This window comes from Sminthopsis crassicaudata, chromosome 4 (assembly GCF_048593235.1).
Source record: "Sminthopsis crassicaudata isolate SCR6 chromosome 4, ASM4859323v1, whole genome shotgun sequence".
Taxonomy (NCBI): Eukaryota; Metazoa; Chordata; class Mammalia; order Dasyuromorphia; family Dasyuridae; genus Sminthopsis; species Sminthopsis crassicaudata.
In genome coordinates this window covers 207,481,556-207,508,381 of record NC_133620.1, presented here as the reverse complement: position 1 = coordinate 207,508,381, position 26,826 = coordinate 207,481,556, and the positions used below count along the sequence as shown (strand labels likewise).

Sequence of the window (26,826 nt, the reverse complement as noted above, 5' to 3'; positions counted from 1 at the left end):
AGAAAAATAAAAGTACACAAAGTCTTCATGTTAGTCAAAAGTCTGTGGTCTTAATATCCAGAATAGTGGAAAACAAACAGAAGGCCCCTGTAGCTATGTTCACAATCTGGCCCAACAAACGCTTGACAGCTGCAACACTAACAAAATTAACAGTGGATGAATTAGTACCAGACAACAAGCAGTTGTTTTGCAAAAAAATTACTTTTTTTCCTTTCAAAAAGTTCCCTTATATTTCTTGTCCGTATATGTAATTCAGCATATGCTACAAAGAGGCACTTTAGAAACATGTCAAAAAACAAGTGCCACAAAAAAAGTGACAAAAAGAGGTCATAGGGATGACAGGGACTGTGCTAATGATATTATATACAGGGTACCCCAAAATCTTGATGCAGTTTTAAGCTTTAGTAACTTACATAGATTTAGTAGCTTAAAATGGTCCTGGGGCTTCTGGGGCATCCTGTATAAAATCCAACACTATAAATGTTTAAACTTATAAAATCCAACACTATAAATGTTTAAGCTTATGGAGAACAGACATGAAATGCTTTGTCTTGTTACTTACTAAGTATACTATTGCTTGCTATTTAAAATTCTATTTGCCCTTTTTTCTTTCAAAGTATATGACATGATTAATTTTGACTGACTGATTCAGAACTATAAGAAGAGAAATTCTACAGATAGCAAGAAATATAAAAATCAAGTGGTCTTGTGTTTGAAGCAGTTGGTTAAATATCTACATTGATTCTTTTCCATTTTTATTATTATAAAAAATAATGACATAATCAGTGTTCAAGAATGCTGAGGAAATTAACAACAGTTCTAATACTGTAAAATTGTCTACTTCCTACTCCATGAAATATTCCAGGGTAATACTGGTTCCTGTATTCAGTGAGATTCTCTATGATTTCCTTTATTTTACATCTCTGATACCATTTCAGCTAGAGAGAGAAAGTCTTTTCATTAAGTATATTATCATGATCCAAAAAAATAAGGCAATTTTGATTTCTTATTCCTTATTCTCTGGTAGAAAATGCAGACAAAATTTTTACCCATTCCTCTACAACAAACAAAAATATTATCACTTGATAATCAGCCTCATAAATCAAAGAGTACAGGTATTATTACCTCCATTTTTCAAATGAAGATACTGAAATAAATAAATGATCCAAATCAAAAACTTGCTAAGTGACAGGGCTGGTATTCAAATCTAGTATTATATTCATTTCACACTATTTTGCTGCCTATGTCCAAGTGCCTGGTGTATCCAGAAAATATATACTTCTTTAAAAACATTTTAAAAAATTTTTGCTTTTCATGCTACAGGCATACTTTATGTCCTACTAAAAGAATTATTCCTTTGTTAAAAAGAAAAATTTTTAAAAAGGAACAGATGTAACTATTTAAAAAGGGCATGCAACATTCTGCCATCTTAAGTCACCAACCCTTTTCCAAATATAAAGGAAGTATGCTTCATCATCTATTCTTCATAACATCAATCTTTCAAGGAAATTAAAAAACAAACAAAACAAAAAACATGGGGATAGAAAGATTAGAAGGAGAGAATGATAGGACAATGTAATAGCTTCTAACTTAAAGATTTTAGAGAATTACACAGAAGATTCAAGAAGAAAAGCACACAGCTATAATGCTTAAGTGTTGGGTGCAAGCCCTTTTAGCCAAGAGCTCCTCCTATGTTGTTCACCCTATCTCCATTCATAAAAGTGCAGAAATAGTAGAAGGGTCAAGCCCAATATGGAAGAGTACAGTCAGTCAACAAGCATTTATTAAGTGTTTATTATGTGATCAAGTGTTAAATGCTGGCTATACATCAGAAGACAAACTCTGAAAAAAAACCTTGCTTAACTATTACATTCACTTTTCATCTTTTTCATTTAAATTTTATTTAACTATGTATAATTTTCCTTTGCTCTGCTTAATTCATCCTGCATATAGTTCATAATCTAACAGGGGAAAGAAGTAGTATACCATAATACACAAACAAGATCTGTAGAGGATAAATTGGAGATAATTACAGAAATAAGGCACTAGCATTCAAGGAAAGAAACCGTGTAGAAGATGTATTTAGAGGAAGGACTTGATGGAAACCAGGAAGTCAGAAAGTCGAGATAAGAAAGCAGAGAGTTTCAGGCATGGGGGATAACTAGTGGAAATTGTCTGCAGACAAGAAACAGTGGCATATGTGACAAACACCAATAATGTCTTTATCACTGGATAGCAAGGAAGGAGTAAGATATAAGAATGTAAAGCAATTTGGAACTCTGCTCAGAGTTATCAAATGTGATTATCCTTTGGTCCAGCAGTGTTACTACTGGACTTATTTCTCAAAGAGATCTTAAAGGAGGGAAAGGGACCCATATGTGCAAAAATGTTTGTGGCAGCCCTTTTTTTGTGGCAAGAAACTGGAAACTGAATGGATGCCCATCAGTTGGAGAATGTCTGAATAAATTATGGTATATGAATGGTATGGAATATTATTGTTCTTTAAGAAACGATCAGTAGGATGATTTTAGAGAGGCCTGGAAAGACTTACATGAACTGTTGCTAAGTGAAATGAACAGAACCAGGACATCATTATATACTTCAACAACAAAACTATACAATGATCAATTCTGATGTAAGTGGCTCTCTTCAACAATGAGATGATTCAAACCAGTTCCAATTGTTCAGTGACGAAGAGAGCCATCTACACCCAGAGAGAGGACCATGGGAGCTGAGTGTGGACCACAACATAGCATTCTCACTCTTTCTGTTGTTGTTTGCTTTAATTTTGTTTTCCTTCTCAGTTTTTTCCTTCTTTCTTGATCTGATTTTTCTTGTGCAGCAAGATAACTGTATAAATATGTATACATACATTAGATTTAACATATATTTTAATATATGTTACCCCACCTCGGGGAGGGGGTGGGAGGAAGGAAGGAAAAATTTGGAACAGAAAGTTTTGCAAGGGCCAATATTGAAAAATTACCAAGCATATGTTTTGTAAATAAAAAAACTTTAATAAAAAAGTAAAAAAGAAGTTTGCACATATCCTTTGGGAATGGCTATTATTAGTCACATAAATTAAGTATTAATATGGCATAGACGTTAAATGCTTATCAGGAGAAATTTTAAAACAACCTCCCCCCATTCAACCACTTTTCTTCTTATGCTAGATGCATTAATTTTGTCTATGTAGAAGCTTTTTAGTATTATGAAATCAAATTATTTATGTTTTTTTTTAAACTAACTTTAGCTCTTGTTTGGTTGAGAATGTATTTCCTACTCATATCTATGACAAGTATTATGTCCTGCTTTTCTTCTAATTTTTTTTATAGGGTGATCTTTAGTAGTAACATTTATTTAGAATGTATTGTGAAATATAGTGTAAAGAAGGAGTTTCTTCACCTAGGTTATTTGTTTTCCACTTTATCAAGACATTAATTATTCAGTTCCACTGTTTCTCTTCTCTAATTTGTTCCATTAAACTATTTTTTAACCAATACCAGATGGTAATAACAACTGTTGATTTATAATGTAATTTGTGGTCTGGAAGTACTATTCCTCCTTCATCCTTATTTCTTTTGATCATTTTTCTTGATATTTTAGATATTTTGTCTTTTTTCCAAATTAATTGTATTATCTTATCAAATCCTACAAAGTGTCCCCTTAGTAACAGATATAGTATTAAAAGTGAAGGTAAATATTGTTATTTTTATATTAGCATGGCTTAACCATAAGCACTGATTATTTCTCCTATTTTAAGTTGTTCTTTATTTTTTAAAAAAGCACTTGTACTTGAATTTATACAAGTCTTATATATACTTTGGTAGATCAATCTCCAGATATTTTATGCACTAATTATTTGTAATGAGATTTATCTTTTTTTTTCCCTTATGTTTAAGGGCCTGCAACAATACAATTTCTACATAAGTGGAGAAAAGAGAATGTATATGGGAAAGATTATGAATTTAGAAACAACTTTTGGGAATAAATAGTATATATGAGTAAATATAAGTGAAAAGTTGAGGATGACCCTTAAATTGTAATACTGATATTACAAAAGTGATGTTTCTCTCAACAGAAAAATTTAGAAGAGGGGAATATCTGAGGATAAATATGAAATCAATTTCTGATGTGCTGATATTGAAATGTTTATTAGCTATCCAATTTGATTTCCAAAAAAATAATGGTGATATAAGACTATGAACTCAGGAGGGAGATTAAGACTGGATATATAGAACTAGGAATCTACAAAGAAATGATAATTAAACCCATGGGAGCTGTTATAAGAGTACATATAAAGAGAAAAAAGAAGAATATCCAGGACAGAGCACTGAAAGATACCCACTTGTGAGCTAAACCTCAAAGAAGATCAAATATAGAAACAGAAAAGCATTAGTCAGATAGGAGAGGAGATAGGAGAAAGCAGTATAATGAGAGTTCCTCAAGTATCTAAAGAAAGAACATCAAGGAGAAGAGAATGATTCACAAAGGTTTAAAAAAAAAAAAAAAAAAAAAAAAAAAAAGCAGAGATTGACAAAATCCAAAATAAAATAAAATCCCATTTAAAAGTGTCACAGTAACTTGATTTAGGATCAAACTAAATATAACCTTATACACAAAATAAGTTTTGAGTATAAAATTTTAAACCTTTTGTATACTTATGTAATTCAATTTCATATTTTAATCATTTTTATTCTCGAATGAAATAATAGAAAGGTTCAAGTAGGGTTCCTTAAGTGGCTTATTATTCTTAAAGTCATAGGAGTTATTTTAATGTATTCCTTTGTGCCTCAGTTTCCCTATCTATAATATGAAGCTGAATTAGATTATATTTAAGATCCCTTCTAGTTTTAAAATGCTATGATTGTAAAGCATTTAACATACTATATATTAACAGTCACATTACTGTTTGAAGAAGCTATTTAAATTAATAAATAACAGGTGTGTTCTTCTGACAGTATTTTTTTTGTAGTACCAGCAAAGATATTTGTACCTACTTCTGACAAAGCTGGTTAAAGAGGACTTTAGGAGAAAGTGGGCCTTTCCCAGGCTCTTTCATGCTGTGAAGGAATAGGAACATAGCTGATGTCAGAGTTCCAGGACTTGACAGGTTTACCACTAGTGGATCCTGTAATAAGAAATTTAATTTTCTTTCAATAAAATGAATATCCAATAATGAACATAATAAAAAAAAATGTTACATTGGTTTGTTTAAGCTGCTTGGCTTAATTTAAACTACTACGATTAAAACTGTGCTGAGACTTTTGGAACACTATTGATTAATGATTTTCTCAACTAGATGGCTCAGTGGGGAGTCTTCAGCCTAGACTCAGGAAGATTCATCTTCCAGAGTTCAAATCCAACTTCAGACATTTACTAACTGTATAACCCTGGGCAAATCACTTAAACTCTACTTGCCTCAGGCTCTCATCTGTAAAATGAGCTGGAGAAGGAAATGGCAAATCACTTCAATATCTTTCCCAAGAAAACCTCAAATTGAGTCACAAAAAATTCAGTTAACTATTACCAACATAGGTTAAATTTATTCAAAAGTCAAGATAATCATCTGAAGTACTGAGGGCAAGGGATCAAGAGGAGGGAGGAAAGCAAGAAAAAACGTGGTGCAGTTTTAAAATATGACTTTTAAAATGTAATCATACCATTTTAGGGAAGTATGATTATTATTAGCATTACCCATATAAAGTAAGTGTAAGAAAATCTACTGCTAGGCTAATATTAGAAAAGGCAAGTTGTTTTTCTTCAGAATTTTTATATGTGAAAAAGGCTTTCCACTTGAATCGTAACAATATAAATTGAGAGCTACTTCTAAGATCCTAGAAAACAAATTATAATACATAAGTCGTTCTTCTATACAGATTAAAAACTTCAGAAGTTTATGGGAGAAAAACCCTTAACTTATAAATTTGAAAGTAAAAGTAAGTATGCATCTTTCAATAAGTTATTTAAAAGGGGGCAATGCAAGGAGGGTAAAGAAACTATTTCCAAGGAAGTAAAATACTGGAAAATAACTTCATTTCAAAGAACAGTGATAAGTTTTTTTTGTTGGTGTGCAGTTGTTTCAGTGGTTTCTGTTTTCTTGGCAAAGATATTAGAAGGGTTTGCCATTTCCTTTTCTAGATCATTTTACAGATGAGGAAACTGAGGCAAACAGGGTTAAGTGATTTGTTCAGGGTCATACAGCTAGTAATTTGCTTCAACTCTCCCACAGCTCAAATAAACAATTGGGCCACTGCCGAATTTTTACTATATGACTTTTGAAATTACTTTTAACTTACAAAGAAAAAGTAAATTTTCAATTATTTATCAGTGTGGTAAGTGACTTAACCTGAAATGTTTTGCTATTACTTTGGTCTCAGAACAGCCCAGAAAAAAGAAAAATCTATTAGCCTAATATTAACAAGTACTATACTTAGAAATAAAGGGGAAAAGGAGAAGGGTAGAATTCTACATAGAAAAAATATATTTTCTTTCTAAAAAAAGAAGTACTTTAGAAAGGATATCACCTAAGGTCAAAATGAAGCTATAAACATATGTTAAAAAAGAAATACAGTTGTGTAATATTTTGTTTAAAAAATTAGTCATACTATTTAGCTCTATATACACAAATACTTCACATATGGTACCCATCCATAAGATGCTATTTTCTAATTTTATGATATATTTGAATTTCAACATCCCAAACTGGACAAGCTTTTATAGAAATTGGGTATTTTCTGTGTTTTATTTTGTTTTACAAAAATCTTTTTTTTAATCAACAACAAAAAATATGTTCTAAGCTCAAACTGTATTTTAAATTTAAACTAATTTCTTATCATTTGTCTCCTATCTCAGGTAAGGAATTCTGAAGATGGCTCATTCTTATATAACTATGATTTATATAGATATATTTACTTACCAATTGAGGGTCTGAGGTATGAAAAATTTTTAACTTTGTCCCCTTTTCCTTGACCTCATACATCAGTTCACTGAGCATGTGAGTCTGTGCCAAGTTCTAAAAGAAAACAAAATTAAACCCTTATTCCTTAAGAAACCTATCACTAACTTATATAACATATGATTTTTTCACTTTTAATTCTGACTGAGAACTACTGCCTAATTAACTGCTTGAACAAAAAGTATTACTTTAGCAATAACCAGAAAAAGCAAACAAACTTCCTTTGAAGTTGATTTTGTCCACAATATTTTTCCAAACTTAAATAATCAGTACATCTAAAAAATTCATGTGAAAGAAAAATCTCAAAGATGCTATTGCATTTTTATGTCTGTGACAACTTACACAATATTCTGTATGCTAAATGTTTTTACTCAGCAATATCTGAGCAAAGAACACTGCAGTAACATGTCATTACCACATTAATAATAAATTAATAATAAATTAAAATAATTAATAATAAAAAGGATCTGTTAATTTGGAACTAAAAGCAAACTTGGCATGTTTCAAAATATGAAAATGGCAATAATCATATTGCGTGAAAAGTTTGTATCTGTTAACATAAATTTATTAAGAACATTCACTTTATTCTGGATAATTGGACTCAGTTACTTTTTCTTTCCCATTTCATGAAAAGATCATTTCCCCAAAACAAGCAAATATTAAAATAATTCTAAAGTATTTTAAATTAAATTTAAAATTTTAATTTTTAATGTTTATCTTACCTGCATGACAGCATTAAAAAAGCAAGTGTTTCCCAAGTTATTAATTCCTTTTACAGAAGCTGGTAAACTGCTGATTTGGCATTTTCCTTTCCATATTTCACCTGCTTCACATTTTTCTTCACAAAGCCTTATTACTTTGGAAAATGAACCTACAAGAATAAAATCCACAAATTATTTAAGATGTATATAATAAAATTAGAAAACACATTAAGTTGAACATAGAGTTCATAGGCCTTTTTTGGGCATAGTGATAAATCTATGGAGAAATAACTCACATGAAGAAAACTATTAAACTACACAAGACAGTACATAACCAACAGTGAAATTATATGGTGCCTGGGACATAGTAGGCATTTAAATGTTTATTAACTTGATACTTAGAGATAAAGGGAAAAAGAAGAGTGGTAAACTTCTACAGAGAAAAAATAGATTAAATTGATATTTAGAGATGAAGGGAAAAAGGAGAGGGGTAAAATTCTATAGAGAAAAAATAGATTTTCTTTTTAAAATGAAGATACTTTAGAAAGGATATCACCTAATTCACTGATTGCTATACTTTTCCCCTATCTGTCCTTTTATAATACTTAGATTTAAACTTATTTTTCTAAAATTGTTTATTTATAAGAGTATTTATTTCCTCAATACCTCCCTAAATATTTATGAAAAGAAAAAAGGATCATTCCCCCCAAGTTAATACATATAATCCAACAAAATAAATCACTACACTGGCCATGTCGAAAAAAGCATGTCATTCTGCAGAAAGTTTGTCACTTATTTGCTAGGAAGTGAGTGATGCGTTTCATCTTCACTACACTGAATTCTTTTGTATATTTAAGTAAAGATCAGATTTCTAAAGTCTTTAAATGCTGTTTTCTTCTACCATGTTAACATTTAAGTTATTTTTCTACGTCTGCTCACTTATGAATTAGTTCATAAAGATCTGCCTAGTTCCCTCTGGAGTCCATAATTATACTTATTTTTTTTTTCTTTCTTTTTTTTTTTTTTTTTTTTTTTTTTTTGGTTGAGGCAATTGGGGCTAAGTGACTTGCCCAGGGTCACACAGCTAGGAAGTGTTAAGTATCTGAGGCCACATGTGAACTCAGGTTCTCCTGACTTCAGGTCTGGTTCTCTATCCACTACAACACCTACCTGCCCCTCATTTTCATACTTTCTTACGACAACACAATAATATTGTATCACATTCATATATACCATAATAGTTTAGTCGTTGCCCAAAAGGAGAATGTAAATTTTGTTGTAATACAATTTATGATTCCAAATTGGCCAAGACCAGTAACACAAGAAAACATTAAAAAAATTATAAACTGAAAAATGTAAAGGACAACTTTTTTAAAATTTGAGGCCATTTGCCATGAGCCCCTTCTTCCTTGTCTTATAGCACTCATTTACTTTTTGCCACCATTTCTTCTTTCTCTCCTCTTACACTTTAAGCCCTTATGATCTGGCTTTTCAAACTTATGACTTCATCAAAACTGCTCTCCAAACTTACCAATGATTTCTTAATTGCCAAATCCAGTGGCCTTTTTTCAATCCTCATTCTCCTTGATATCTCTGCAGTCTTTGCCACTGTTGATCACTATCTTCTCAGTTCTCTTTTCTCTCTAGGTTTTTGAGACACTGCTCTTAGTGGTATTTCTATTTATTCAACCAGTCCTTTTTCATCTCCTTTGCTGTATCTTCCTCTAGAATTCAGTGGTTCTCAAACTTTTAAAATAAAGGGCCAGTTCACTGTCCCTCAGACTGTTGGAGGGTCGGACTATAGTAAAAACAAAAACTCACACTCTGTCTCTGCCCCTCAGCCCATTTGCCATAACCCAGCAGGCCACATAACCGTCCTCAGAGGGTTGCAACTGGCCTGTGGGCCATAGTTTGAGAACCCCTACTCTAGATCATTATCTCTAAACATAGGTGTCCCACAGGGTTCTGTTCTGGGCCCTATTCTCTTCCCTCTCAATACTATCTTACCTGGCATCTCATTAGTTCCCAAAGATTTAGTTACTGTCTCTATTCTGGTAAATCGCAAACCTATCTATTTGCCTTAATTTTTCTGCTGAGCTCTAATCTCAAATCTTCAACTGCTTTTAGGCACTCAAAATGAATGCTTAATAGATGTTTTGAAATCAACATATAGAAAATGGAGCTCATCTGTCTTCTATCTTCTCCATTATTATCAAAGGCAACACCTTCCTTACAATCCCTAAACCTAGCAACCTAGAAATCATTCTTGGCTCCTCACTAATTTTCATCTCCCACATCCAATCTGCTACCAAGGTCTGTTGATTTTACTTTTGCAACACCTCTACCTTCCATTTAGATATGAAAGTGAATTTCCTAAAGCACAGGTCCTATCATGTCACCCTCCTTCCCCCTCCAGGCATTTTTTTCTGACCATCATCCAAGCCTAGAATGTTCTTCCTCCTCATCTCTGCCTATTAGCTTCCCGGATTTCTTTAAATTTCAACTAAAATCCCATCTTTTACAGGAAGCTTTTCCTTAATTCTTCTTTCCATTGCCCTCTCACAATTATTTCCTATTTATCCTGCATATACTTTATTTTATATATTGCTTTGGTGTCTCCCCACTTAAACTGTGAATACTGGACAACAGGGATTGTTGTTTCACAGAACTTAGTATAGTACCTGGCATATAGTAGAATTTTTCTTGTCTAATCTGTGTTCTATCAATCTCTTTTTCTGTTTTTAAATAGTACCAAATAGTGATGTTACTGTTTTATAAAAAGTTTTAGATCTAGAAGCGTTGGAGGATATTAGTGGCCATCTAGTCCAAACCATTAGTCTTATACAAAGTTAGATCCCCCCAACCTGCAATACTCTACACAGGGGGAAAAAAAAAAAAAAAAAAAGGCTGCTTTGCTAGGTGGCTTGCATGTGTTAGTGTCTGTCCAATAAGTTTTTCATGATTTATTATGAAATCATGCTTAATTTTATGTAACTGCTAGTAAAATATGCCTTCTTATCTCTCATTTTTTTAATATCTCAGCATTTTAATATCTATTGAATGAACTGTTGCAGAATATTTCCTAAAAAATATTTCCTAAGTTGTCTTTATAACTTGACTCTTAAAAAAAACAAAAACAAAAACAAAAAACTTACTCTGACACATGTGGAAATAATTAAACATCTGAATAGCATATTTTCCAAATAAAGATCAAATACAAACAAATCTATACATAAATAATAAACTATTTATAAAGTTATTTAGTTATGTCCTTTATCTGATATTTTTTACACTGTGTTATCAAAACCTAACTGTTTAGATATCACCAAATTCATAATTTTAAATTGATAGTGATAAAGTAGCTGAGTGGTAGTACAGATGTTATTTATTTTAGGAACTTTTCTAGAAGAAAGTTATCAACTTTCCATGTCATTCATGCAAAGAAATCTTTAAAATTAAAATGTGCAAATAATTGTGAATTAGTTGTACTATATAGTTGTGTACATATGAGTGTTCAAAAACATCTGGGATAGCATCTTAAAGTAAACAATGTTCACCAGACCATCTGGACAAAACTGCAGGCAAAAAAAAAAAAAAAAAAAAAAAAGCATAAACATATGGAAAAGCAGATTTTTCCTTTCCCTTTAGCAGTAAGGGATGACAAATGTCAAATCTAGATAACTGCACGCTTCACTGTTCAATGCTTTTCAGCACCACCTGGCTCTCCATGCACAGCCACCAAATATGGACAGCACTGCCACAGTGGACCTTATCTTCAGGGCAAACTCAATGAAAGCATTTTATTTTATGGTTAAGTAGCAACTTCACACAAGTACCAAGAATCTATTTGCTGAACTTCATATTTAAATTAATATACAAGTTTAATTAATCTGTAAGACTTCACAAATTTTATTTTTTGAGATCACTTATTGAAGACTGTAAAGCTTTTTCTGTGTGAATCAAATTTTTAAGTGCTGTATTTTAAAAAAGAATTCTTAGTAGTTTCCTATTTTCAAAATAAAACTGCTAGAGTACCTACAAAAGTAACTTCATTCAAGAAGACTACAAGAATTTGCTATGTTTTTCAAATAAATTATATTACACAGCACACTTTGCATTCTAAGGCTTATGTTTTGCCATTACAGCAACAGCAACTAACATATAATAGGCAGCACTGAATTACAAGCTTCAAATGGATAATGTCAAGCATCTTAAAAGCCAGTGTAGAAATCATGTTGTTTGAATATTTAAAGAGTTAGAGACTAGACTGTGGATCACTTTATTCAAACTTAAGATACATATAAATTTTTATTATCTTGGCATAAAAAAATAATGGTTTATCAGAAAATAATTGAGGCAACTTTGAAGTAGGTCTTGTTTAATAAAAACACAGTAATTTATAATGTCATTATCATTTACTATAATAAAATAACTACCTACTGTTCTCATTAAAGCAGACCATAATTGTTTATCCCATAAAAACTTAACTATATTTCTTTTAAAGAGAAAATTATTAATTTTTCAATTTAAATAGGCACAGCAACAAGTCTTTCTATTTCTGTCATTTTTTCAAGTTATCAGCAATATAATTTAAAAGAAAAGACTGACCTATCAATAAGAAACTTGCTTAGTTATATTCAATTTCTATCTTTTATTTCTTTAGCATGTTTCTTGTTTTGGCTTGAAATATAAAAGCCCAAAAGTCCATATTTTTATAGACTACAGATATTGTTTAGATATAAACACACACACACATATCATTCACAAATAAAATCAGAAATAAGTTATATTACTTTTCACACAGCGAACCAGAAATATCCTTGAGTAATACTAAGAGTATAATATAATTACATTCAGCTTAATTACAGGATTGTAAAATTTTTTTTAAATTAATCCTCAAAATACTTTTAAATTAAGTACAAAAACAAAAAAAAGAGAGAATATTTCCATGTACACAGTACAACATAAAAAGAAAATTCGTTATAAAACCATAAATTTTCAATTTTATACTACTTTTTTTTGGGGGGGGGAGAACCTATATGTAATAAATACTATATATTATTTTCAAAGTTACTCTGTTTTTCTGTGCAATCTTCTAAGTTTTCTTTTGTTCTTTGCTGTGCACTTGTTATTTTTTTCTCCCTCCTTCCCCCACTCCACCAGAAAGTTACCATTAGACACAAATATGGTATCTACATAAGATAATGAAAAATATAAATCAAAATTAGAAAAAGTATATAGGTAGATGGCTAATAGCTTGACTTTTACTTTTCAGTTTACCATATAAATCCACAGGTTAACTTCCAGGCTTAAAAAAAAAAAAAAAAAGGTATACAGATACTGGACTTTGAATTAATTAGGAATAAAAAAGCTTAGTCAGCTGGGAGTCAGACCATTTACAAAATGCTCTTCCTATACACATTGTAAAAATCTCAGTAATATAAAAAAGGCTATCAAACTGTCTGAAGTACCTGAAAAACAACTGGAATTATTTTCTGAACTACCGTGTCTCTGCTTTCTTAGCTAGGACAATTCACAAAACAATCTACCATACTTGACATGCCACCATATTCAATTAATCAGAGCCCTGTATCACTTTAAAGGTGGGGCAAATCTCCTTTATCCACATATGATTATATTTAATTGCTCAGATGAGTAAATAGTAAGAGACAAGATAGTACAGTGGAAAAAAGAGTGATATATTGAGAAGGCAAAGTTTTGAATATTGCAGCTTCTACTTCTTCCATCAGTAACCCTGTAACATGTCTAACTTTTATGGACCTCAATTCCTTCTTCAGAGGAGGGGATTGGCCTTCATTATGTGTTTTTTAGCTCTAAATTTATTATCTCATTTTGCACAAAATAGTTTCACCCACTCTCTTCTAAATCCAAGGCATGTCTGAAATTAATTTTACTTAAACAAAAATTGTCAACAAGGAGGTAATCCTTTAATATACTGCTGTAGTAAATAAGTGAAGCTCATCTCTAAATAAGATTTAAATTCAAAATTGCAGACTTTGGATCATCTTCCATAGTCCTTATACAATATATTAAACACAGGATGTGTTCACAGGGAAAAAAAAAAGGCTGGGTATAACAAATTCTAGGATCAGATGTGAAATTCACACAGCTGCAAGCATTCTTTTGGGAACCCAGCATTGGGGCTCATCTCAATTGCTTAATGCAATTACCTAAATCAGTCATGTAGTATTAATGTAATTTGTACATATTTTCAGCTTAAGAGAAGTTGTGTCTTTATAAGAAACTAAGAAGCAGTGATCTTGTTGCCATTCCATTCTACTACGCTAGTAGCAAATAAAAATTTCATTTTTGCTTTTTCTAAAAATTAATTTTATCAACCATCATGCTATAAAATACTTTGTTTAAAAACAACTTATATGCAATTTAACACAAAGGCTGATAACAGATGCATGCCCATAAACTTTAAAATGCATTTTGTAAAAGACTGTCATTAATACTGGGAGACACATGAAAGACATTTTTTCATCAAGAAAATTGACTATTAATATATTTCACTAAGGTTAATGAGATGGCAACAAAAACCAAAAACTACTGCCAAATCAAAACACTTAAGGGTTTAATTTTTTTTTTAATCATGATACTTTTTAAAAATACCACTAGAAATTACTGAAAAAATTTAAATATAAATAATTCAAATTGTCATTGTTTTCTTCTTAAGAAATAAATATATTTTAAATATTTTATTTTCCAAATATATACAAAGATAGTTTTTAACATTCACCTTTGCAAAACCTTGCATTTCCAATTTTTCTCCCTTTCTCCCTTCTCCTCTCCCCAGACAACAAGCAATCTGATAAAGGTTAAACATATGAAATTCTCCTAAATATATTTCCATATTCATTATGCTGAGCAAGAAAAATCAGATCAAAAGGGGGGGAAAAAAGGCAAGCAAAAAAACAACCACAACAAAAAAGGTAAAAAAAAAAAAAAAAAAAAAAATCTATGTTTTGATTCACATGCAGTCTCCACAGTCCTTTCTCTGGATGTGGATAGAACTTTCCATCACAATTCTCTTGGAAGTGCCTTGAATCACCTCACTTTTAGGGGGAAAAAAAAAAGTATCACATAATTTTGTTTCTATGTACAATGTTCTCTTGGTTCTGCTCACTTAGCATCAGATTGAACGATAAATTTATAAAAAGAAATTTAACAATATTCCAATTTAGAAAAAGCTAGCAAAAAAAACCTAACAAAATTATCATTTAAGTTTTTGTGCATCATCTATTTTAAATTCAAAATTAATTAGTATTAAAGAGAAAAGAAGCAGCATAACAGTAATAGAGATAACCTCAGTATTAGAAACCAGTTCCAACTGTTCAGTGAAGAGAGCCATCTACACCCAAAGAGAGAACTGTGGGTACTGAGTGTAGTTCACAACATAGCATTTTCACTTTGTTGTTGTTTGCTTGCATTTTATTTTGCTTCTCTCTAGCCCTCTTTTTAAAATTGGCTTGATTTGATTTTTCTTGTGCTTCATGATGGTTGTATGGATGAATATGCATGTGTTGGATTTGACATGTATTTCTAGAGTGTTTAGCATGTATAAGACTGAATGCCATCTAGGGGAGGGTGTGTGTGTGTAATTGGAATACGGGATTTTGCAAGGGATAATGCTGAAGAATTGTTCACAATATGTTTTGAAAAGTGAAAAGCTTTAATAAAAAAAAAAAAAAGAAAAAGGAAATGGTTCAAGTCTTGCTTCTTATGTTGATTTATACAAGTGAAAGATATTTCCTCAACCCATGAAATGACTGGTTCCAATTCAAAGTACTAAGATTATAAAAACAAGAATATTCTTTTAAACAAATCTACTAAGTAGCATTCTACTGGAGCTCTTGATGGTAGAAATTGGGAATCAGAGAAATTCCTTTTCCCATTGCTGAGAAGAGTGTGATATTGGGTGATAAGAGTGGAGAAAAATAAAACACTAGATCAGAAAACTTTGGCATTCATACTCAAGTTTACAGCACTGTACTGCTATTACAGAGAGTTAGTTATATTTTTATGACACCATGCTTCTGGTAATCCATAAAGAATCACTGTGGCATAGAGGTGACCTTGGTTTCTCAAAGGCAATTCTTGTGAAATATAAGATTTGTCAAGTCCTATAGCAAGCAAGATTTTGAGTATAAGCCAGAGACAGACTCATTTGAAGTCGTATCTAGCTAACTTTGGAGATGATTTCCACAAGAGCAGTCACAAGAGCTCCCAGAAGCCATTTGTTACACAAAGCTATGAAAGGGCTACATGATCCCTGCAAAGATCATCTATATCTTCAGTAAGAAGAATACTCAAATTTTATAGCAAGTAATGCTCAGTATACTTCTGCCTCTTGAGAACCTCACAATTATATTGGAAAGGATATGAAATAAACATGAAGTAGTTAAAAATATGCAAGGTAAAGTGTTATTAAATGTCAATATGAGAAATACTGCATTGTCACAAAAGTTCTTAAAGGAAGTAGTGAGAGTATAGTCCTTACTGCTACCTCTGAGAAGTTTGCTGTAATTCCTGAAGAAGGCTCAAGCTAAATCTTCACTGGTAGAATTTGCAGACAAGAGAGGAGGAGGATATGCCAGGCAGAGGGAAAATAATTACAAAAATATAGTTAGTCCATGATGGGCAGTAATGATGGTCATTTTGACTATAATGTAGAAAATCAAATAATTACTTCCTTAAATTCTCATATTATTTCAAACTGCAAGCTCCACAAAGCTATACACTAGTAATTCAGGTTCTTTTCATCTTTATGGATAAATAATTTGGGGAAATATCTATCCAAATTTCAACCTATTCATGCCAAGTTTTCCTATAAATATTCCACGGGAGTGGGGTTGGTAGGCGGTCAACAAATATGCACCAAATATAATGTAGGTACCAACACAGCACACTGGCTGTTTATCCCTTATTACTACTACATTACCAGACCCCCTTTTACTTCATATACACAATTCTTCATTCAAAATACATTATGGCTTCATTTACTTTATATTTCCCCATTAGTTTTTCAATTCAAAATTTAGTAGTTTCCATCATAGTATCCCATAAGATTTTCAAGATCAAGAGGGTTCGTTACAAAGAAGCTGAAGTAAAATTGTGTCCCATTTCTCTATGGATTCAAATGAAAACTAGCAATAACATCAGGTAAAACTGTTGTGATATGGGAGCCACCTGCCAGTGGCTGCTGAAGGTCTAACTCAGATCTGTAGAATGGATCTCTTCCATGTGAGAGGATGATGATGACGCAAGGAGACTGAGAGGCAGTTGCACTGTCTGACCTCTCCTCTGCCTCCAATTTATTTCATTCCCAGTCCATAAGCAACACCTGTGTCAGTAACTGCTTTGCAACTCTTTTAGAAGGGTAGATCCACAGCTGTAGAGGATCTCGGAGATTTGACCTGCTCCTTCAACTATCATAGTCCTTAACATAAAACTCAAAGAACAGACAATGGAGAAGGTTTCAGAAGCTCAGCTTATAAGTTTATATTTATCTTCTATCAAGTGCAAATACCTTAACATGCCCACTCCAAATAAGTAATTGCCACTAATTTTGGGGGAAGCTATTTGCTAAGATGTTGCTGAAAAAAAATGATCTTTTCATTTTGTTCCCATGCATTGACATGCACTTGATATTTCAAATAAAAGAGAGAGACTGTGTTATTCCATGATTCACTGCCATATAGCATTACTGGAAGACTACTGGTATTAAATACATCAGATTTTGTTTCAAGAAATATTGTAGGTTGGGATCATTGTACTGCACAACTGTCCAAATAAGATCTAGCGTGCTCTGTTGTAAACAGTAAGGAGTATCCAAAAGAATGAGCTACCACAAGTAGTAGATTCTCCCTTTAAGAAGCAAAGACTAGGGACACTAATATATTATTGGAATTGTGAAATCGTTCAACCATTCTGGAGAGCAATTTGGAACTATGCCCAAAGGACTACTAAACTGTGCATACTCTTTGATCCAGAAATGTTATCATTGTATCCCAAGAAAATCATAAAGGAGGGAAAAGGCCCCACATATGCAAAAATGTTTGTAGCAGCTTTTTGTGGTAACAAAAAATTGAAAAATAAGTAGATGCTCATCAATTGGGGAATGGCTAAATATATAAAGGTAATGGAATATTATTGTTCTATAAACAATGATGAACAAGATGATTTTAGAAAGGTCTGGATTTACATGAATTGATGCTGAGTGAAACAAGCAGAACCAGGAATATATTGTACACAATAAAGCAAGGATGTGTGATGATCAACTTGAAAGACTTGATTCTTCTCAATGGTTCAGTGATCCAAGGCAAGCCCAATAGGCTTTGGATAGAAAATGCCATCTGCATCGGGAAAAGAACTATGGAGATTGGATGTAAATAAACACATACTATGTTCACTTCTTTTTTTCTTTTTGTTTTTTTTCCCCCCTCTTTCTTTGCTTTTCCTTTTTTTCAGATTTTTCTCTCCAAACATGATCCAAAAAGCAATTTGCACAAAAAATAAATAATTGAAAAACAAAACCAGAATTTTCTATGTTGATAAAAAAAAAAAAATTTAGTAATTCAAAGATAGTCACAGCAATCCTACCCTTTGTGACTTTCCAAAAAGGTTAACCAGAACTGACCTAGTATATATAATTCATAAATATGATATATGTACACATATATATGTATACATATATATATGTATGTATTTTAAAGATGAACAAATTCTAGAAATCAAAACAAAATTTCTAGCAAAATTGTGGAATGGCATGGCATATACCCTTGTGATGGAATACTATTTTGCTGTAAGAAATGATAAAGCAGGTGCCAAAGAAACCTATGTTTTTTAAAAGGAACAACAACAATAACAAGCTATTTTTAAAAATCAGTTCCTAGTTAGGTAGACAAAATTTGGCCATTATTTTATCATATCATTATAGAGGCTCTATTATCACCTAGATAAAGTAGATCAATGTTACATCATATTTAATCTCCACATTCTTTGAAATTCCCAAAAGTACTGCTAACTTACTGTAGCTTTTCTTTCAGTGTTCTAGGCCCCAGATTCTTAAAAATCTTCTTCATGACCCCACATGGGATCTTGTAACTGAAAACTGTCACGAAATTATGATTTATTACCAGTAAATGTTTGATTTGTATGCCTATTATTTAAACACATACATACCCACCCATATATCCCCAGGGACACATAAAAATTTCTTGGGTGAAAAGGGCTCACAAGTGGGAAAAGTTTCAGTAGCTCTGCTCTAAAAAACTCAAAGACCATAAATTGCTGATGAAGTGGTGACAAGCACTAATAAGGAGAATTTCTACAAAGATTCCATTCCATAAGGTATCCTCTAAGTGTAAATCTATTGGTTAATATATCATGCTATATATATGCTCCATGATGCTTTTATCAATGAAATTCAGGTCTTATTTCCATCCTTACATATACAGAAAAATGACACTACACTTTAGGAATCAGTGACTTTATGCCCAGAGGCATACAACTATTATTTTTATGACATCATTAATACATATTAACCAAACTCTATTATATTATTTTGAAATTCTACTCCTGTTATTCAGTCAACTGCATAATCAAGTTATCATATTCTCAAAATAGTGTTATGTCCAGCATGGACTTCCCTTGTGTACATTTGACTTTGCTGAATCTTACAGTAGAAGCTTCAAGAAATTATATTAAAGATAGCATATTAAATTACTGAGTACAGCTTGGATTAGATTAAAATATAATTGGGAAACAGACAATGTAAATTTGTGGCTCTTTGCCAGGGTTTCTACTCCACATTCAGTTCTCTGTTAGTTACTCATCTTAAACTTTTACAGTCTAAATTTTAGTCATTTAGGAATACATATCTACTTCTATGGAACTTTCAGTATGTGGAACTTATCTATGGTCCTAATGTTATGCTTTTGTCAAACTTTAACTTGTAGAATTTCTTAGTGAAGAAATAACTCTTAATCGATACTTATGAATGAAAATGAACAATAATAATTACATTAGGTAGCATATGCCTGTATTCAATCCTTTATTATTATTATTCATATAATTGTGTCTAAGGTGTCACATACATGTATGAATTACCATGTTACTGCATCACAAGTCCCTATAATAATCCATAACTTACTTGCTTCTGTTTTAGAAACATGCTTCTGTAGAAAATCAACTATTTGAGCCAAAACCTTTTTATTACGATGTGTTGATAATTCTTCATCACATTCATAACACCTGAAAAAATGTAAAATTTAAAATGAAGTTGATAAAAATATTTTTAATTTGTGTAATTTGAAGAGAAAATAGATAAAAAATGAAATTACTTTTTAAAATGAAAATTCATTTTAAAGTCTTCTCAAGTGAATTAGTGAACTTATTGTGCTTTCAATCCTAACCTAGTAGTGTTATGAGAGAAAAAACACTAAATTTAAAGAAAGAGATTTGGGAGCTGATCATGACCATTTCTAGCTATCTTATCTATGGGCAAATCACTTAATCTCATAGGGTTCACTTTTTTTAAATTTGTAAAATGGAAATATCTCACAAAAGTTGTTTAAGAGATCAAAAGAGAAAACAGATGTAAAGTTCTTTGCAATCCAGAAATGTCAAAATAATAACTATTATTATTATAATCCTGATCTAAACTTCAGTATTCAAAGCAAAAGCACTTACTGAGATGATGTAGATCAGTAGAAAGATTAGTGGATTTGAAGTCAGAACATATAACAAGTCCTGGTTCCAGTACTTACTATATGTATGACCTCAATCTTTTTTGCCCTCAGCTTTTTCACTTTTAAAATCGAACAGTAGAAAGTGGACTAGACCTCAAAAGTCCCTTGTGATTCTAAATCCTGTGGTTTTATAATACCAATGCAGATTCACTCTATAAACCAATAGATGGCTCATTATTTTCCTTTAAGCTTGATTAAAATACTCATTAAGCTTTACTTACCATATAATCCATGTGCTAAGATTGATGATAATACAATGAGGCTCAGTTCGAGAAGTCTGGAAGTGCTTCAAAGAATGCTGATCTTCTGAATTTTTACTACATCCCTAAAGATAAAAGAATTCCATTTTATTATGTGAATTAAGAGTCTTGACTTCAAATCAATTTTACTTTCCATTAGATGTAAATTAAGATAACTTTTCTTATACAATTTAAACTTTATTTCTTACCTAAAGATTAGTCTTACTGTATTAAGCACCTACTATATGCCACATACTATGCTAAGTGCTTAACAAAGATTATTCCATTTGATGTTAAGTTCAATTTAAATCTCCAAATATAAATAGCCAGTGATTTAAAATTTGTTCCAAACTTTATCTCCAAATTTCATTAACTACAAACTCCTTAACAAAAAAATCTTATCACAAAAGTAAATATAGTAGAAGCAAATAAATGCCAAATGATACATTTTTAGAGCTCAGTATTGAAGATAGTGAAGTGGAAAAAGCTGATTCCATCTACTGGGATATATGAAGTTAAATAAACAAAGCTAAGAAAAAGATTTCTTCTAGAGCAGGAGTGGTGACCCTTTTTCTACCAAGGGCCATTTGGATATTTATAACATCATTCGCAGGCCATATAAAATTATCAACTTATAGAAGTCGATCAGTGGGAAACTGATCTGCCTAGCTTTCAGGTTATCATTGCCTGAATTATGAAAATGTTTTCATGGACCTTACACATTCCCCATCCCTTCTCTACAGAAACAAATGAAGTCTGATTCTTCTGTTTCAGGTACAATCCTGGGGAGGAACTCTCTGTAACAGTATTACATAATCATAAGTATATTTCCTCTAAGATTTTAAAAAAACATACCTATCATTTCATATTCCAAAGTGTTTTTCTAGACTTAAAGAATTTATTCTGGGAAATTTTTTTTTTTTATAGAAACATTAAACTAGGAACAGGTCCTAAATGCCACATAATCTGTCAAATTATTAAAAGAATAAATAAAAGACCATCTTCCCATATATGTAACTTTTTCTCACCTGAAAACCACACTTGAGGCACAACCAAATATCTGGTTTTATTGACTCTCCATCACAAAGCCTTCTTTCCTTTAAACATTCTGAACAAACTGACCACAAATTCTGAGCTACTGCTCTCTTCACATGGTGGACACTAACAGCTTGACTTACATGTTGACAAGTTAAACCTGCTAAAAAGAAATATATTTATTGGATATGAATATTAAAAAACATTTTTCCAAAGGCAGGTCTTTGAGTAATTTTAAAAAAATAAAATCTCCACAACAAGCAAAAGTTGATTAAATTAAAATATCTATATTGTGTTGGTTAAGATTTAAAGATTGAAACAATGAAAAATCTCCCTCCCCATTCAAAAAAACTTGTAAAATTTCATTGCAAAGAAAGTTTCTGTATAAGAAATCTACTGACTTTATCATGGGACATGACAAAACTGAGATAAGTGAGCAATTGGTATAGTATGATATAAGACTTGTTATCTACAGAAAATTTTTATAACTAAATACTTTTTTGATCCTTGTTCTTAGACTTATCTCTTTTCTTGGCAAAAATATTGGAATGGTTTGCCATTGCCTCCCCCCCCCCTTTTTTTTAACAGATGAAATTAAAGCAAAAACGGTTAACTGACTTGCTCACGGGCATAAAGCACATGTCTTAAGTGTTTGAAAATGAGTCTTCCTTACTACAGGTCTGACATTCCATCTACTGTGCTACCTAAGGGCCCTCTTTGATCCTATTCACATTAAAAAGTAAATTCTGGAGAAATGCAAATTAAGACAACTCTGAGATACCACTACACACCTGTCAGATTGGCTAAGATGACAGGAACAAATAAAGATGAATGTTGGAGGGGATGTGGGAAAACTGGGACACTAATACATTGTTGGTGGAGCTGTGAAAGAATCCGGCCATTCTGGAGAGCAATTTGGAACTATGCCCAAAAAGTTATCAAACTGTGAATACCCTTTGATCCAGCATTGATGCTATTGGGCTTATATCCCAAAGAAATACTAAAGAAGGGAAAGGGACCTGTATGTGCCAAAATGTTTGTGGAAGCCCTTTTTGTAGTGGCTAGAAACTGGAAGATGAATGGATGCCCATCAATTGAAGAATGGGAACACTGGGAAATGAATGTAAATTGTTAGTGCTACTGTCTATCTACCCAGGTTACTTATACCTTTGGAATCTAATACTTAAAGTGCAACAAGAAAATTGGATTTACACACATATATTGTATCTAGGTTATACTGTAACACATGTAAAATGTATGGGATTGCCTGTCATCTAGGAGAGGGAGTAGAGGGAAGGAGGGGAAATTTTGGAAAAATGAATACAAGGGATAATGTTATAAAAAAAATTACTCATACATATATACTGTCAAAAAAAACTTTTATAATTATTAAATAAATAAAAATTAAAAAAAAAAAAAAGTCAATTCTGAATGGGTTGTTAGCTCCCAACCACAAACAGATATGATTAATTAAGTTCTCCTAAGTCTTTATTAGTTATAGTATATCCTAGATCCAATATATGTGTGCAGGCCCGTACAGTTCTCTTGTTGCACAAGAATTGGATTCTTAGAATTTGATTCAGAAAGTAAAAATAATCTAGGAAGAAAAACAAAAATGCAAGTAGTCCATATTCATTTCGCAGTGTTCCTTCTCTGGGTGTAACTGATTCTGTCCATCATTTTTCAATAGGAACTGAATTAGATCTTCTCTTTGTCGAAGATATCCACTTCCATCAGAATACATCCTCATAAAATATTATTGTTGAAGTGTATAATGATTTCCTGGTTCTGCTCATTTCACTCAGCATCAGTTTATGTAAGTCTTTCCAAGCCTCTCTGTATTCATCCTGCTGGTCATTTCTTACAGAACAATAATGTTCCATAACATTCATATACCACAATTTATCTAACCATTCTCCAATTGATGGGCATCCATTTATTTTCCAGTTTCTAGACACTACAAAAAGGGTTGCCACAAACATTTTGGCACATATAGGTCCCTTTCCCTTCTTTAGTATCTTTTTCTCCCAAGTCTTTATGCTGCTATTAAATAGAAATCACATTTTAATTTTCCTCATGGATTCCCTTCATTTAATATCCCAATCACAAAATTCCTAAACTATTCACTAATGTTAAACAAAAGATCTAAGCACTTAGCAGGAAATCTATGATTTGATAAAGAAATAGAAGTTTTATGCAAATGACCTTTCCCAACTAGTTCAAAATATTTTTCTTTCTTATTCACTAAGAAGCTAAGTGGTATTTAAAAACATATTTATTTATTTAAAACTTAAATACAAAAATAAGAAAAATAGAAAAAGATGGAAAAAGAAAAATTGATATATGCCCAGAAGAACATGGGGAGGATTCAAAATATGTAACAATAGATATCCATTTCAAGAAAGTATATATAATAATAGAATTCATTGTGTTCATAACTATGCAGATTTTCTTTTAGGTTTTCTTTTGTTTTCCATTGTGTACTTTTTATTCTTTTTTCCCCTTTCCTCCCCTTACCTCCCTAAGCAGGCTGCAGGTAAGCATGAATATATTTATGTATGTATGTGTATACACAAAAATGTATACAATACACATATCTATATATAAGTATATATACATATGTATGTACATATATACATCTAAAACATTACATAGCTGACATAGATTTCTCTCTTGATTAAATCTTTTTAAAAATTTGACTTTATCTAAGATCAATGATTTCTACTCCTACTAATTTTCTAATTTATTACTTTTTGTATATCTCTTACTTCCTATTCCTATTAACTCTTCGACTTTACTTCTACCTATTAATTTACCTTGTCATTACTTCACCTCCCTGATGCCTCCCCATCTTAGCCCATTACTGTAACATGCACTCCTGTCAGTTACTATTACCAGTCTGTCCTAGGCCCAATAGAGTACCTTTGACCACTGACCTTTGCAGTGTCAACTCTACCCGTCTCGCCTCCTCTGAGGCCTTCAAAGGTCTCTAGCCACAATCTCTTGAATCTATAGCTTAATAACCAGTAGCAAGCTCAAGAACAGCCACGTGTAATCTTAAAAGCCTTTATTATACCTACTCACATAATGCCCTGACTTGATGCCCTGACTTGTTGGTTCCCTAGTGAACACCTGGTCAGAAGACGCACATGTTCACTACCAAAATCCTTACCTCTATGGGCTATCCATCCACTTGGCTCAGGGAGCCAGGTTAAAGAGCGCAACTACTGTCTGCAGTGGGCTTATAAAGGGCCTGTGAGGTCACACACACAGCCAATCAGCGAGAGAGTCACCCATTAAGAAGCTATCTCAATGTGGCCAAGATCCCACCCACTGGGCAGTCCTAATATCCACAGAGATTACTTCTGGGCCACTCCAATCTCCAGTTGTGCTGTGACACCGCCCATTTAAAGGGCCCTTACACATTACTATTAATCTACATACCTTATCCCACTCCAATTAATCTGAACATCTTTCTGTACTCCACCTTATTCTATTTCTTCTCCCCTCATTTCTTTATAGATTTTGGAAGGTGCTATACCCTTCTTGGTGTATATTTTTATTGTTCCCTCTTTAACCTATTCCCAAAGCAACCAGATTTTCAGAACTACCAACCCTCTTCCCTGATCTAATTCTTTTATATTGGTTCTTGCTATTGCACCTCATTTGTATAGCACAGTAACTAATTTTTATCTTTTCTTAGACAGTTTTGCTGTTTATAGTCACATACAGTTTCAGCTCCACTCCAATCTTTCTTTTGGACTACCAAATTACTAATGTCTATTTTAGACATTCGGTTTACATTTTCACATATAAAATATAAAACAATTTGTCCTTGTTGAGTCCCTTGAAATTAGTTTTTGATGTTGGCTCTTCTATACTAAATTTACCATTAAGTTCAGATTTGTTGAAGGTAAAGTCCTAAAAAAATCTGAAAGTTCATTGAATGTCCTTTTTTCCCTCATTTAACATTACATTTAATTTTTCTGGATATAATGTTATCATTCAGCTAAAATCCTAGTTCTCTTGATTGTTATTATAATATTCCTGGACCTGCAGACTTTTACTGTAGCCACTGATAAATCCTATGCAATTTATATTGTAGCTCCAGCATATCTGAAGTAGATTTGTTGTTGTAGGTACTTGTAAAATTTTCTCTTTGATCTGATGCTTTCGAAATTTGGCAATGATATTTCTATATTTCCCTTATAGGATCTCTTTGAAGAAGTGAGCAGTGGATTTTTTTCTATTTCTACTTTGCCCTCTTGTTCTATCACTTCAAGACAATTTTCTTTACTTCTTGAATTATTGTGTGCTGGAACAGGAGGGGGAGGAAGGAGAATGGTGCCTCTGGCTTCAGGTCTGTCTTCCATTTTCCATTCTGACCTGGAACTGAAAACCAAGAACTGCTTTCCTATAAGTGCATGGAGCCAGTAGCTACTCTGCCTCACAGTTTCCACACTCTCCAAGTGTGCTGGTTTCTTCTTGCCCAGGGCCAGCAGCACAGCTGGCTCTAGTGTTCCTTACTAACAGAGGTTTCCTCAATCTTCCTGGACTCAAGATTCCTGACTCTCCATGCAGTCTGGGAGGTAAAAGTTCCTGTTGTTCTGTCTGGAACCATCACTGAACCCAGCCAGCTCTAGGACTCTTGCTTCAGCAGAGCCAGCTTAGAAGTCTTCACACCAGTTAATTCTCTGTTCTGGGAGCTTCCTCTCTGAGGTCTTCTGGGCTTTTCAGGTTGCTCTAGTAGGACTCCAGTTCTGTCCCAAGTGTTATTTGTTTATCTGCCTCTACATTAGCCTTGAAGCAAAATGTTATTTTGTTTGTGGAGAAAATCTGGAACAATTGGAATTTTCTGACCTAATTGTCCATCTTCCCATAATTTTAAAAGGTTAAAGCTAAATGCTTTAACCTTTAGTCAATGAAATGGAACAGACCAGAGAAAGCAACACTAAAATAAGGTACAGATACAAGACTAGGGAAACTAGTAGTAAGAAAGAGATGTTAGGTGTAAGAGTGAACGTGGGAAGGAAAATGTCAAAAATTCTTAAGAATAAACTTTATAAGTTTATAAGATAATAAACAAGACAGCTTGCCTAACTCAACCAGATTCCCAA

At 32.3% G+C, this 26,826-nt stretch overlaps 1 protein-coding gene across 2 annotated transcripts in view; it reads right to left on the bottom strand.

Moving 5' to 3' along the window:
• USP45 (ubiquitin specific peptidase 45) overlaps positions 1-26,826 on the bottom strand; it is an 81,348-nt gene that overhangs the window by 32,985 nt on the left and 21,537 nt on the right. Inside the window, exons 3-8 of one of the 2 annotated variants that reach the window (XM_074310224.1) lie at positions 21,703-21,872; positions 20,657-20,760; positions 19,838-19,938; positions 7,681-7,829; positions 6,920-7,015; positions 5,001-5,131 (exon numbers count right to left, since the gene is read on the bottom strand). In XM_074310224.1, coding sequence (XP_074166325.1) covers positions 5,001-5,131; positions 6,920-7,015; positions 7,681-7,829; positions 19,838-19,938; positions 20,657-20,760; positions 21,703-21,872 — 751 coding nt within the window. The remainder of the gene's footprint in view (positions 1-5,000; positions 5,132-6,919; positions 7,016-7,680; positions 7,830-19,837; positions 19,939-20,656; positions 20,761-21,702; positions 21,873-26,826) is intronic. The other variant, XM_074310225.1, reaches the window with a different exon arrangement.